The sequence below is a fragment of the Scylla paramamosain genome, chromosome 11 (genome assembly GCF_035594125.1).
Source record: "Scylla paramamosain isolate STU-SP2022 chromosome 11, ASM3559412v1, whole genome shotgun sequence".
NCBI classification, from domain to species: Eukaryota; Metazoa; Arthropoda; class Malacostraca; order Decapoda; family Portunidae; genus Scylla; species Scylla paramamosain.
The window spans coordinates 9,495,001-9,508,552 of record NC_087161.1 but is presented as its reverse complement, the minus strand read 5'-3'; the positions used below and the strand labels follow the sequence as shown (position 1 = coordinate 9,508,552).

At 39.1% G+C, this 13,552-nt stretch overlaps 1 protein-coding gene across 12 annotated transcripts in view; it reads right to left on the bottom strand.

Annotated features, from left to right (window-relative positions):
* LOC135104927 (synaptotagmin 1-like) overlaps window positions 1-13,552 on the bottom strand; it is an 88,903-nt gene that overhangs the window by 36,659 nt on the left and 38,692 nt on the right. For all 12 annotated transcript variants that reach the window (XM_064012689.1, XM_064012693.1, XM_064012699.1 and 9 more), the window contains 3 exons: window positions 3,021-3,160; window positions 1,915-2,010; window positions 360-461 (listed from right to left, as the gene is read on the bottom strand). In XM_064012689.1, coding sequence (XP_063868759.1) covers window positions 360-461; window positions 1,915-2,010; window positions 3,021-3,160 — 338 coding nt within the window. The remainder of the gene's footprint in view (window positions 1-359; window positions 462-1,914; window positions 2,011-3,020; window positions 3,161-13,552) is intronic.

Below are 13,552 nucleotides of genomic sequence, written 5' to 3'. Positions count from 1 at the left end.
GGGACCAAAAACACCAGACAGGTACTCGTATAATTTTCCTGATAAGATGACTACCCTCTAAATATATGTAACACTTGTAGCAGAAGTACACAAATCTTCAGGAGACTTGTTAACCTATACATATAAAAGATAATGTACTTTTTTCTTTCTCTCTCTCTTTTTTTTTTTTTTTTTACCACTATTGCAAGTGTAAGCAAAAAATACAGCCTGAAATTCTAAATGTTATACCTGCGGAATCTACGGAATCTATGTGAACATTTTCCTGCATGTTACACCTGTGCAATCTATATCAACACTTTATTACATGTTTTCCTCATGCCTGCCGACACCACACCCCGACAACTGCAGCCACGCCTCACCTTAACGTAGGGGTCACTGGTACCTCCCATGTCCAGGGCGGGAAGCTCCTCGCACTGGATCACCGTCACACTCAGGCTGTTCGAGTTGAAGTCATACTCGAGCTGAGAGAGAGAGAGAGAGAGAGAGAGAGAGAGAGAGAGAGTATTAATTACCTTTTATTTACTGCTTGAAAGTATAAAATGTACGTATGTAATCATTTTTATCTTCGAAGACAAAAATACCGACGGGAAAAAAGCTAACTTTTTCTGTAAAAAAATATATAAACACTTTCATCTCTTGCTTACACACACACACACACACACACACACACACACACACACACACACACACACACACACACACACACACACACACACACACACACACACACACACACACACACATTTCTTGAAGCAAGAAAGTAATTGATCTTAGGATTGGTAAAAATAAAGATGCGCTCAAGCAAATTAGGTGAAAAGACTTTACAACAAAAGAAATGTGATCGGTATTATAGAAGGGGAAAATTCATTGTGGTAGAGTGTGTAATCCAAGACTTCATTCTGGTCCCAGCGGTGTTCTTAGTGTGCGAGATGTTGCTTTATGCAGTAAGACGTTCCAGTCTTTTCTGTATCAAGTTACTGTATAGAAAGGGCATCATTTATGAAAATGAGTGATTTAAGAAAAGCTTTGAATCAAAACTAAATCTGTCTGGCTTAAATAGAAATAACTCTGAGAACGGTGATAAATATAAGTACCTCAGAAAAGTGACATGATAATTCGGAAAACAGTGACATACAGTAACTAAGAGTACATTAACGAATGTACTTTGTACCTCAGAGAAAAGTGACATGATAATTCAGAAAAGTGACAAATAGAAGTAACTTAGAGTACACTAACGAATAGAAGTATTTTTGAGAAAGGTGATGGATGGAAATAATTTAAAGAACATTGGCAGAAGTAATGTAAACACAGTGATAATATACTCGTACATTTGACTTGAAGAACAAAGACAAATAAAAATTATTCAGAGCAATGATAAAAAAAAAAAAGAAAGTGACTCAAGAAAGAGATAAACAGAGTAACTTAGTAAAAAAAAAAAAAAGAGAGAAGCAAATGTACTTTAGAGAAAAGTTAAAATAAAAATACAAGCTATTTACAGAACAATAAACAATATAAGGAACATAGACAACATTTAGAACAATTTTAGAAAACATTAAAGAATAGAAATTGTCTTAGAGAACGATGACAAGCAGTAGCATTTCAGTGCTTTGAAAATTAAAAGTAACTTGGTGAACAGTGACAAACAGAAACAAATTAGAAAACAATGATAAATAACTTTCATAGCACTAAAAAGAAATATATATATATATATATATATATATATATATATATATATATATATATATATATATATATATATATATATATATATATATATATATATATATATTTATATAGATAGATAGATAGATACATAGATATAGATAGATAGATAATTAGATAGACAGAGAGAGAGATAGATAACTTAAAGAACAATGACGGATAGAGATAACTTAGAAAACAGTGACTGAGTACCTTGAAGTTTAGTCGTCCTAGTTTTTCTTCGCTCTTTTTACTTTCGCCTTCTTCAGCCATGTCCTCCGCGTTCTCTGTCAGTTCCTCCATGTCTCCCTGCGTGAAGGAAAATACCAGTCATCCTGTGTGTGTGTGTGTGTGTGTGTGTGTGTGTGTGTGTGTGTGTGTGTGTGTGTGTAAACATATCCTATCCAGCAGGAGTGGTTGAGGCTGCTCTATAACCTATAATAAAGTCCACAATACAATAATATTTAGTGTAGTTCATAAGTATATAGTTATTTTTTTTTCTGAGTTCCATAGTAAGAAGATACCACTTCACTGGAACATTTTCCGTCTTTTTTTTTTTTTTTCTTTTCGTCAACTCTGGTTTCCACCAATTTCTGCCTCTTTCCTTCATCTTTTTCCCGTCTGCATCGTCAAACCAAAGTGATCATCTTCACGGAGGAGAGTTATCGTCAACTTTTGTTGTCAAATGAAAATTCATTGTTTATAATATAAAGATATGCTAAGTAAACCTTATTGTTTACAAAATAGATAAATAAATAAATTTCAAATAAAGAAAAATACAAAATCACTTATTTCACAAGTCGTTACATTTAACTTATGGATATATATAACAGAAAACTTTGGCTCGAATGACTCGATAGACGTTTACCCTTTTGGAAGGTCTCTGTTTCTCTACTCCTTCACGCTGGACACCATTTTAGCTCGTTTGGCTCGTCTACGATTTACAAAATTTGTAATAAAATGCAGAGCAGTAACTGGTTGCCTGTGTGCCAGAGGAGCCATGTTTGTTTACTGTCGACGAAAGTGTAGACGAGCGGCTTTGGGTGTGTGACGGGGCGCGCTCAAGAAACTGCCGATTTTCAGAAAGATGACTAAAAAAAAAAAAAAAAAAAATTGACAGAAAATGTTATTGTGACGGTGCCCTAAGATATGCCTGATTGTGAAATAAAACTATTATTATTATTATTATTATTATTATTATTATTATTATTATACTAACGCTTTTAAACTATTCACTTACTCATTGTATATTTTAAAGCTAGCGGTGTGTGTATGTGTACAGGTGTGTGTGTGTGTGTGTGTGTGTGTGTGTGTATCACCTTGTCCTTGTAAGCAGATCCCAGCAGCTGGACGCTCTTCATGTCGGCGCCCTTGCCATCCTTGCCCTTCTTGGTGCGTCTCTTCTTGAAGCATCGTCGAATACAGCAGAAGCAGATGCCCAGAATCACCACGCCCACCCCTGTCGCAGAGCACGAGTGGATACGGTTAGTAGACGACGGAGAAAAAAAAAAAAAAATGGGGTAGGTGTCTTGAATTGGGATTAATTAAATTTTCTTAGGTAATTTATAATAGCAGTAAGTGTACCTTTGGTGTTTCCTTTTTTGTGCTGTAATAAGTGATTATTATATATAATATGTATAATATATCATTATATATAATATCTATGATTTCCAATAAAGCAATCATGCGATAGTTAGGTACTTTTTAGAAACTTAAAACTTACGTCCATTTTTAATTGGCTTTTCTCTACCTATAGCTATGTATCTACATAAATCTATCTGTTTATCTATATCTAAGTTCTTTTTTCTTAAATTCCTCTCTTTTAACTCTAAGCTCCTCTTTCAAGTTCTACTTATGCCCAATTTCCCTATCAAATCCAAGATCATTTCTTTTAACTTCAAGCTCCTTCCTAACTCCAAGCTCATTCCTAAAAATTACAAGTTCTTTTATTTTAGTCAAACAGTTGGTTGATTGGCTACTTTTTTTTTTTGGGGGGGGGAGACAGATTACATAGTACATATCCCATGTCACTCCCCAGTTGAAGATGGACCACCATTCAAAATTTCATCTCGATAGGTCCAGAGGTTCGGCCACTAAATCAGGAACAGACAGACACCCCACACAGTGACATAACCGATTTTATATTTATATATGGATAGAATGCTCTCTGTCTTCCTCTTTTTATCATGCCCATTCTGCCCTGCGCCTTCAAAGATGTGTGTAAATTTTCATAATTCATAATTCATATGTATGAATCGATACCTAAATACTGTGAGAAAAAAAAAAAAAAACCACTCGAATCTCCCTTTGAATGTGTTTTAGCTAAGGTTTGGTCATAGTACATGTGGTTGTCTTGACTATGTATATAGTTACATAACAATATAAGAACGTAAGAAAATAAAGGAAACTGCAAGAAGTCGTGAGGCCTCCATATGTATGGTTGTCCATGTATAAAGCATGCCTGCCTATTTCCACCTGTCATCCCCATTCATATATTTGTCTATTTTTTTTCGTAAAAGTTCCTTATTAACTCGGCATTAACCTGATTACTGAATGTATTCCATTCATCTACCCGTCTATTTTAGAACTAGTTATCTCCTATCTGTTTCTCAAATCTTACTTTGTTAAGCTTGATATTATTATTATTATTATTATTATTATTATTATTATTATTATTACCATTATTATTATTACTACTACTACTACTATTACGAGTAGTAGTAGTAGTAGTAGTAGTTTTATGACTGTTTATTTGATCATGCACTTTACAGTTACTTATACATGTAATTCTCAAAGCGCATTACAACAACACAAGATAAAAGAACACAAAAAAAAGTAACGGAAAGCTAAAAGGGAGAGTTAAAAAGTAAAATATTCAAGCAGTTGGTTAGTCTTTAGTTAATTAAATGGTCAAGAACATAAGAACGTAAGAAAACAAAGGAAGCTGCAAAAAGTCATCATGCTTACATGTGGCAGTCCCTGTTTAAAAATATGCGTACTTATTTTCACTTGTCATCCTCACCCATAAATTCGTCTACTTTCCCAAATGACTCAGCACTAACAACCTGATTACCGAGTCTGTTCCACTCATCTGCCACTGCTTGAGAATCAATTTCTTCCTGTCTTATTTTTAAGGAAACTGAAATTCATTAGCTTTTTGTTAAGGCATGCTATTTAGAACAGAAAACATAGCAGTCATAGGCTGGAAGACAGCTAATGGCAGTGGTGAGTTATTCAAGTTAAGTGATACAGTATAACTACATGAAAAAGCAAAACCATATATCTTTCTTTTCAAGCCCAACCAACAAACCGACTCTCACTGGTCTCTTCCTCCACAGGGTCGCTCTCGGTAGAAAAATGTCACGGAAGCACGACGAGGAATGGGAGGGTTACGAAAAGGAAAGGGCGATAACTAAAGAAGCAGGAGCGTCGGCCATCTTGCTGTAAGGTGCCAACCCCTCTATCTGCATCACTTTTACATATGAATTCTATTTTTCTTTCCGCTCTCTACCTTCCGCAATGCTACGGTTCCTTCTTGACGAACGTTTCCAGCGTCACTAATGCGGCGACTTCATCTCCATAAACTCAACTCTCGGTTAGGTAGAGTGGGAGTGTCAAGGAGTTGTATCTGGCAGTCGAGCCGTGATCAATAGGACCAATGGGGACACGCCAAGCATAGCCTCAAACCCGCTGTGGACTGGAAGCGCTCCGACCTCATCCCCTGCCCTCACCAGCCAGCTCCCAGCCCCCAGCCGGTCCTCACCCGCCAGCTGCCAACCCCCAGCCGGCACTCACTCGCCAGCTCCCAGCTTCCAGCCTGCCTTCACCCACCTATCCCAACCCCCAGCCTGCCCTCACCCACTAGCACCCATCCCCGACCCTGCCCTCACCCTCCAGCTCCCAGTCCCCAGCCTACCCTCATCTACCCGCCCCCCAATTGTCAAGCTGCTTCCTATCTACAGATCTCAGCCTGTTCTTACTTACCCGTCCTCAGTTTGTTCTGCCTTCAGCTCTCAGTCTGTTTTCTTAACTCCCTATCATTAACTTACCGACTCGTCTTTAGATCTGTCTACTCTTACCCACTCGTCTTCAGCTCTTAAACTGTTCTCAGTTGCTAACCTTCAGCCCTCACCCTGTTCCCATTAATCTGTCTTCAATTCTCAGCCTGCTCCTGGCCACCCGTCTTTAACTTCCAATCCGCTTTTAGCCAGCCGTCTTCAACTCATTTTCAACTCTCATTCAGTTTCTAGCCCGCATTCCTGCCTACACAACTTCTATCTACCAGTAAAGCAATTATGCGATATTTAGGTACTTTTTTTTTTTTTCGGAACTTAATTTACAACTTTTTGTACCCGGTAGCCACCATAGAAATTTGGCGCCACAAAAAAATTATCGCCACGAAAAAATGGTGAGTAGGAGTATCGTGCACACGAGCCACTCGGTGGCGGCCACAAGTAAGGTCAGTGTCACAATGGATCTCGTGGAAATAGCATCTGTCTTTGCTTTTTTTGTGAAGGTGAAGCGCAAAGAGCGCAAAAAGTATTGGGTGCACCCCATAGTTAACAACAGATTATTGCATGGAGCATTCCATACATTGTTTACAGAGCTGAATTCCTTCAGTTCAAATCATGAAGTGCTTGTCTGTTTTCCACCTTTGCGATCAATATTTCACTGTCAAACAACTATTTAGCCATTCTTCCCTCTTACAGGACAAGACAGCGAGAAAGCAGCGGAAGGCAGAGTGGCAACTACCAGTAGTGGCTCGTGTGTATGCTGCCATTTGAAATAACGGCTTCCATCGCTGGCCACTGTGGCCAGCCACAGTGGTGTGGTCGGAAAAATGGCTCCCCTTGCCACAACTCGCAACATTTTTGTGGCTGCCATAAAAAGTTGCCCGTGTGAATGGAACCATATAGATGTGTTCTATATCTGACTTTTTTTTTTTTTTGTGGCGACCGCTGACCACAAAATGTTGCTTGTGTGAACCCAGCCTTATCTCACATTCCTACTTACACAGCTCCTATCTACCAGTTTTCCCTGTAGTGGACATCCTCACCCCTCGTCTTGCTCACAATTATTACGGCTTCTGATCCAGTCAGCTCTTGACCTGTTCCTATCAGACAGCCAGTTCCTAGGCACACGTTCCGTCCTGCTCCATAACTCCTTGCCATCCATCACCACCTTTTAAATCTGCTCCCTAGCTCCTCGTCTGTTGAAATCTTCTCGCAGAACACACACACACACACACACACACACACACACACCGCGTAGTGTAGTGGTTAGCACGTTCGGCTCACAACCAAGAAGGCCCGGGTTCGAATCCCGGGCACGGCGAGGCAAACGGGCGAGCCTCTTAATGTGTAGCTCCTGTTCACCTAGCAGCAAGTAGGTACGGGAGGTACGAGGGGTTATGACCTCGCTGTCCCGGTGTGGGGTGTGTAAGTGGTCTCAGTCCTAACCCAAAGATCGGTCACTATGAGCTACGAGCTCTTCCCGTAGGGTAACGGCTGGCTGGGTGACCAGCAGACGACCGTAGGTGAATCACACACACACACACACACACATACACTGCCTCGTGGCTCAACGAGGTTCAGTGGTAAAGGGGTCCAGTCGTGTTGGCCGCCATGGCTGGCTTACGTAGGTTTGAACCCCACTAGGGGCTGGTCACCTCGGATTTTACCGGTGACAAGCATGGTCAGGGGACAGATGTGTCGTGTGTGTGTGTGTGTGTGTGTGTGAGGTCACAGTCTTACCCAATATAATAATGAGCTCTGAGGTCGCTCTGAGAGGGTAATGGTTGCGGGTCTGCTCGTGATTAAGCCTTGGTGAATTACACACCACTTGCCATACCCTGATCATCTCATTTCCTCAAGTCCCCTTTCCCCGTCTCACTCTATGGCTCCTACTTTATGGCTCCACAGAATATTTCAAAGCCTTTTGAGAGAGAGAGAGAGAGAGAGAGAGAGAGAGAGAGAGAGAGAGAGAGAGAGAAATCTACATTTAGTACTACTTATGTAGCTGTACAAGGTTTGTACTACTTCTTTAAATCATATTCAGCAGTATTCTAGAATCAAGTTACAGAACGACTTAGTGTACACCTAAACGCGATAATGGATAAAAAGAACTAACCCGCAATAGCAGTGTTTTCAGTCTTAATTAAGTAAAACACTAGTAAGTAAAACAGACACAAGATTAACAGACCACGTAACAACCAAGACACGCCCTGTTGTGTTCACGATAGTTTTGCTGTTGGATGAAATTGCACGCGATTTACACTTGAAGCTAACTTAACCCTGTTCTGCATCGTTAGAGAGAAACCATCAATTTTGTATTTTGGGTTAAGTGATGAAGAGCTTTTGAAAGAACGTTGCACAATCTTTGGTTAGGTTGTAAGGAATATGATCGAACTGCTGAACAAATGCCTCACCACTAGTGACTTTAAAGTAGTTCTGAATTGCTGAATGTCTATTTGCCTAATATACAAGACGGTGTTCTTCAAAAAAACGTCTTGAGGTTACTCATAAGGAACGTTTTCAGTAACGACCCTCTCGATTATTATCCCTTAGGCTTGTAGATTACCTGAGGATGCAATGTTACTAGCCTGAGTGACCAGATCCGGGAAGAATCTGCCGCACACATGACAGACGCATAGCTGAGAAAGGTCACACGGCAAAATATTGAAGTTCGCACCTGTACCAGACACAAATAGAACTCATCACGAGATCAAACTGTGACATTATAATTAAGTATAATGAAGTAGCGTTAATTTAACTCTGAATAAAAAAAAAAAAATAAATAAATAAATCTTAGAACATTATCATTTTTTCCACTTTTCCTGGTAGCATCTTTACTACTTGGCGCCTCCAGCCATGCTTTATCTCTCGCACTCCTCTCACCCCTCAAATGTCTTTTTTATCTTTTCTTTTCTTTTTTTTTTTTTTTACTCCTGGTTACTCGTCCCATTTTGCTTTCAGTTCTGCCACTCTTTTTTTTCCTTTTACGAATCTTTGCTCCTCTTGCTGCCAATGCTCTCACGTCCCCCTGAAAATGCATGCTGTTTCCCATCCCTCATTCTATGCAACAATTTTTTTTTTTTTTTAGCATTTCTGAGTATTATCTTGTTTCTTGATGCACCCTCAATGTAGTAGCTTATTTTCGTGATACTTTGTTTTACTTGTAAAACAATGATTTTTTTTTTTTTTCATTTTACGAAAGATTTTTATTTATTTTATTTACATTATAATTTTATTATTCTTTTTATTTCTTCTTATTTATTTATTTTCCTTGTATTAATTCCTGTTCGCTGAGGGATCACCAAACGAAAGTGGGAAACTCAGTGCGGTGGCCGAGTGTAGTGAAATAACACATAAGCTGCAACCAAGTCTGTCTTTTGTTTTAGCAACACTAGGGAGCACCTTGGGCGGCATAAGCCTCACAGGCGTTACCAATACGTAGTTTTCTATTTGGTAAATTAACTCTTACCCAATTCTAGATTGAATCCTGAACTGTTTTTGGATTCACGTAAGCGAGCGTTTCGTGACTACAGGCCAGTCGCCCTTGCTTCCGCTTCGTGACCTCTGGCCTGAGTTAGAAGGTCAAATATTCCCATCCCTGCCCTTTCATTTGTGCTCACGGTTAGGTCTCTCTAAGAACTTTTAATGATATCATAATGAGTTATCTACAATCAAATTCATTTGTGACTTTGGAATTCAACGACCTACCTCTTATTTATATGTACGGTTAGGGTTTCAAAAGATTATTCTAGTTATACTGAAACTGATATGCCACAAAGTCATGAGCTTTAATCTAATCTAGAAGGTTAACAACCTACATAGCTGATATCTGTTGCTGATCCTCCTCATATCTCCTGTCTGTTTTCTTCCATGTCCCATATACTAAGTCCAGTTGCAGCCTGCAGTCTAAAGACGAACTAGTATACTATAGCTACTACATTACTTATACTATAAACTTTAGCACACTCTTATTACCAAAAGTAGAATTATAAACATCGAAAAAAAAAAAAAGGAACAGCCTTGGAGTCTCCATCTGAGGAGAGGGGCATAAATGTATGTACCCAGGCCAGTCAGACTGTCCAACAATTTTAATCCTAAGGTGTCTTGATGCCACCTCTACCTCCAGATTTTTCTATATTAACTTCTATAACATCTGTGGTCTAAGATCTAACTTTCAATTTGTAGAGCACCACTTCCATTCCACTAAACTTTATCTTCTTTTCGTCACCGAGACTTGGGTCTCTGAAGTTATTCATAACAACCGCTTCTTTGTTCCCTCATACTACTAGTTATCCTCATTTCTGCGTAAGGTGACCAGAGTTCCGGTTTTAGGCGGGACAGTCCAGTTTTTCAACGTTTGTACAGCTTGTAGCAAAATGTCCCGCTTTTTTAATGTTTGTCCCACTTTTTCGTGATCGTCCCACTTCAGATGCAAAACTGATACTTTATTAAACTTTACTATTTCATTAGCTGCTTATGAACTTTGTAGTGAACCTGTGTGTGTGTGTGTGTGTGTGTGTGTGTTCGAAGAGAGAGAGAGAGAGAGAGAGAGAGAGAGAGAGAGAGAGAGAGAGAGAGAGAGAGAGAGAGAGAGAGAGAGAGAGAGAGAGAGAGAGAATGGAACAGGTGGTTGTCCTGGTTCCCGTCGAATCCAGAGTTATCAGTAAGTGTTATGCGATGATAGTCTAAAAATTACGTATAATATCGTTTAAGATTTATTCATTTATTTATTTTCTAACGCCTCAAATACGTACTGCAAGCAAGCTGAAGTAATTATCCTAAATAAATCGCTGGCACTGTGGAAGACACAGGTTCACGCAAAGCACTCAGAGGTAAAAAGTCTCCTGTCACCTCACTGACGAACCGATTTTCTCATACGCATCAACCAAACTAATTTTTCATGTACTGACGATGATGTATTATTCACCGCTAAATTAAGCGCCGTTTCGGAAACTTAAAAACCAAAAAAATTTGTTCTGGCACGTGGAGGACAGATGCAGCGTAGTGGAGGGGAGGGTGACTGGGGCAGGAAGTCCCGCTCTTCCTTTACCTCTTCATTTAGGTATGATCGTCTACTTCTAGTTCCTCACACCCAACAAGAGGCCATCATTAACAAGAGAACGAGAACACTATCCGCCATCCACCAGATATTGCCGTCAGAGGGACCCCTGAAACGGGGAATAAGGGCTCCTTCCGTGACAGTGGTGAATTAAGTGTAGTGGTTTATCAAAATTCCACGTTCTGGGCCTAACTGTAAAGGAGAAAACAGCTGCCCTCCACCATGCCCCAGACACTGCCATGCGAAGGACCTTTTTCTTAGGATGAAGAGTGCGCCTTCCATGGCAGTGTCTGGTGAGTTGTCGAAATTTTCTTTCTGATGACTCTTGTTCAGTGTGAGGGGCTGGAGGGTTGCACCGCCACTGTCCCCACACACTCCTGCAGGCTTGGAATGATTTTTTAAGGGGAGAAAGGATTCATCCCTGCCAACGAAAACTTATTTCAACATCGCTTCGTGAAACTTGCTTCGGTATGGAGACACCCGCTTCGTTATCGTGAAATCCACTTCCTTATGGCGATTCCCGCTTCATTATCGTGAAACTCGCTTCATTATCGTGAAATCCGCTTTGTTATCGTGAAATCTGCTTCGTTATCGTGAAACTCGCTTCGTTATCATAAAATCCACTTTATTATCGTAAAATCCGCTTCGTTATCGTGAAATCCGCTTCGTTATCATGAAACTTGCTTCGTTATGGCAATTCTCGCTTCTTTATCGTGAAACTCGCTTCGTTATCGTGAATTCTGCTTCGTTATCGTAAACTCATTTCGTTTTCCTGAAATCCGTTTCGTTATGGCGACACCGGCATCGTTATTGTTTATTTATTTATTTGTTTATTAATTTATTTACTCATATATCCATCCATTCATTTGATTTTCTATATTCATTTTTTTTTATTTAATTTATCTTTCATTCATTTATTTTGCCTGACGGGAAGCCTAGCCCTGCAGCTCTCACAGACTCACCGGCATGGCGTACCTACATCTCTCTCTCTCTCTCTCTCTCTCTCTCTCTCTCTCTCTCTCTCTCTCTCTCTCTCTGTCAGCTTCTCATATTCCTCTGGTTTACACTTAAGGGAAATATCATAACGTGAAAAAAAAAAAAAACTGCATCATTATGTGTGTGTGTGTGTGTGTGTGTGTGTGTGTGTGTGTGTGTGTGTGTCATATTGAGAAAATATTGTGGCCGCATCCAAATTACTTGCAGAAAGCTCTAGTAAGTCTAGCTGAAGTGACACGTGTTTTTAAAGGTGTTTTTATAGTTCTAGTGACAGAATAACACAATTTCTACATTATTAACGAGAAACATTTGAGAACCCGGCTAATTATCTCTGTGTCCTTTGACAATAATCGTGGTGAGAGAGCATTACGTTTTTGAATTCGAGCCTGTGTTGACGGGAGGGAATGACATTGGGAGAACTTCTCATTGTACTACATCTAGACTGCAGTGATTCGCAAACTGCGTTTCGACTATCACGAAAGTGTGCCGCCTAACTTTTTTTTAATTACGTAGGTGTGTCTTCTTTTAGTCGGCCTGCACTACACTGACTACAGACTCGGTGCGCTGTTGAAGTCCAAGATGTACGCACTTTCAGTGCACCACTAAGCAACAAAGTTTGATAATCACTTTACATTAGCTTTCATTTATATTTAGAAAAAAAAAAGAAAATACAACAGGCATTTTTTATCACACTTATGTGTGCTATATATTGTTCATAGTCTCACAGGAAAGTCAGTTGTGATACTTGAAACTGTATAGATTATAGGAAGCCAAATGTTTTCTTTATCAACCTTTTCCTTCTGGAGATGCAGCTTTAAAGGAAGCGTTGTCCCATTTCTTGATTATTAGCATGTTGCATATTGCAATGCGCATATGGATAAAGTAATTCTTAAATCTTATACAGAAATGTAATTCCTAATACGAGTAACTTTACTCAATGATCTGCAATAATGAAGGAATTGCCAAATATGCCTCAGTGAATATCTAGATGATTGACCATCTAAATATTCTACGAACGCCATTCTTCTTTAACTGCAGGATCTTTACTTAAAAGTATAATGTGATTATTTATCCATAATTGAAAAATATGAAATTATCAAAATAACAAAGTTTTATTCTCTTTCTAGCGATTTTATTTTATTAAAATTTATAAGAAGTGAAGCTATTAAAGAAAACAAACAGTTTTGAGATTTAGGGATCTAGTTTTGAGGGGAGTGGTTCCCTGTTTGTTTTCCCTTATAGCCGTGTTCCCTACCAACCTTGAAGTGTCAAATGACATTCACATGGCATTCTAGAATACAACTAGCAACTGGTCCTTTTTATTGCAAGGAATTGTGGTCACCGCCTCCCTCAACATAGCCAGTTTGCTTCACTTTGTGCCTTGACAATTTCATCATGGTGGTGACATAGTATGTCAGAGTAGCCATGTTTAGTAGTAGTGCTTAAAGAGAACAGTAATGATGAAAGGATGAGTGACAAGTAGTATTTTTTATTTATTTATTTTTTTATTAAATGACTTTAGATAATTCAGTGTGGTGGAAATATTGGGGGTGGCAAAGTCAGGAAAAGAGAAAGGAGTGAAATATTAGAAGTTGGAGTGTGTGACACAGTGAAAGAGTGAGGTCATGGCGACTGAGAGTGGCAATACATGAGTCTTGAGGAGTTAGGAAGGGATGTGAATGCTGATGTGGAAAAGTATAGAGGTGTGCATATGTAGTGTGACTGCACAATATATATATATATATATATATATATATATATATATATATATATATATATATAT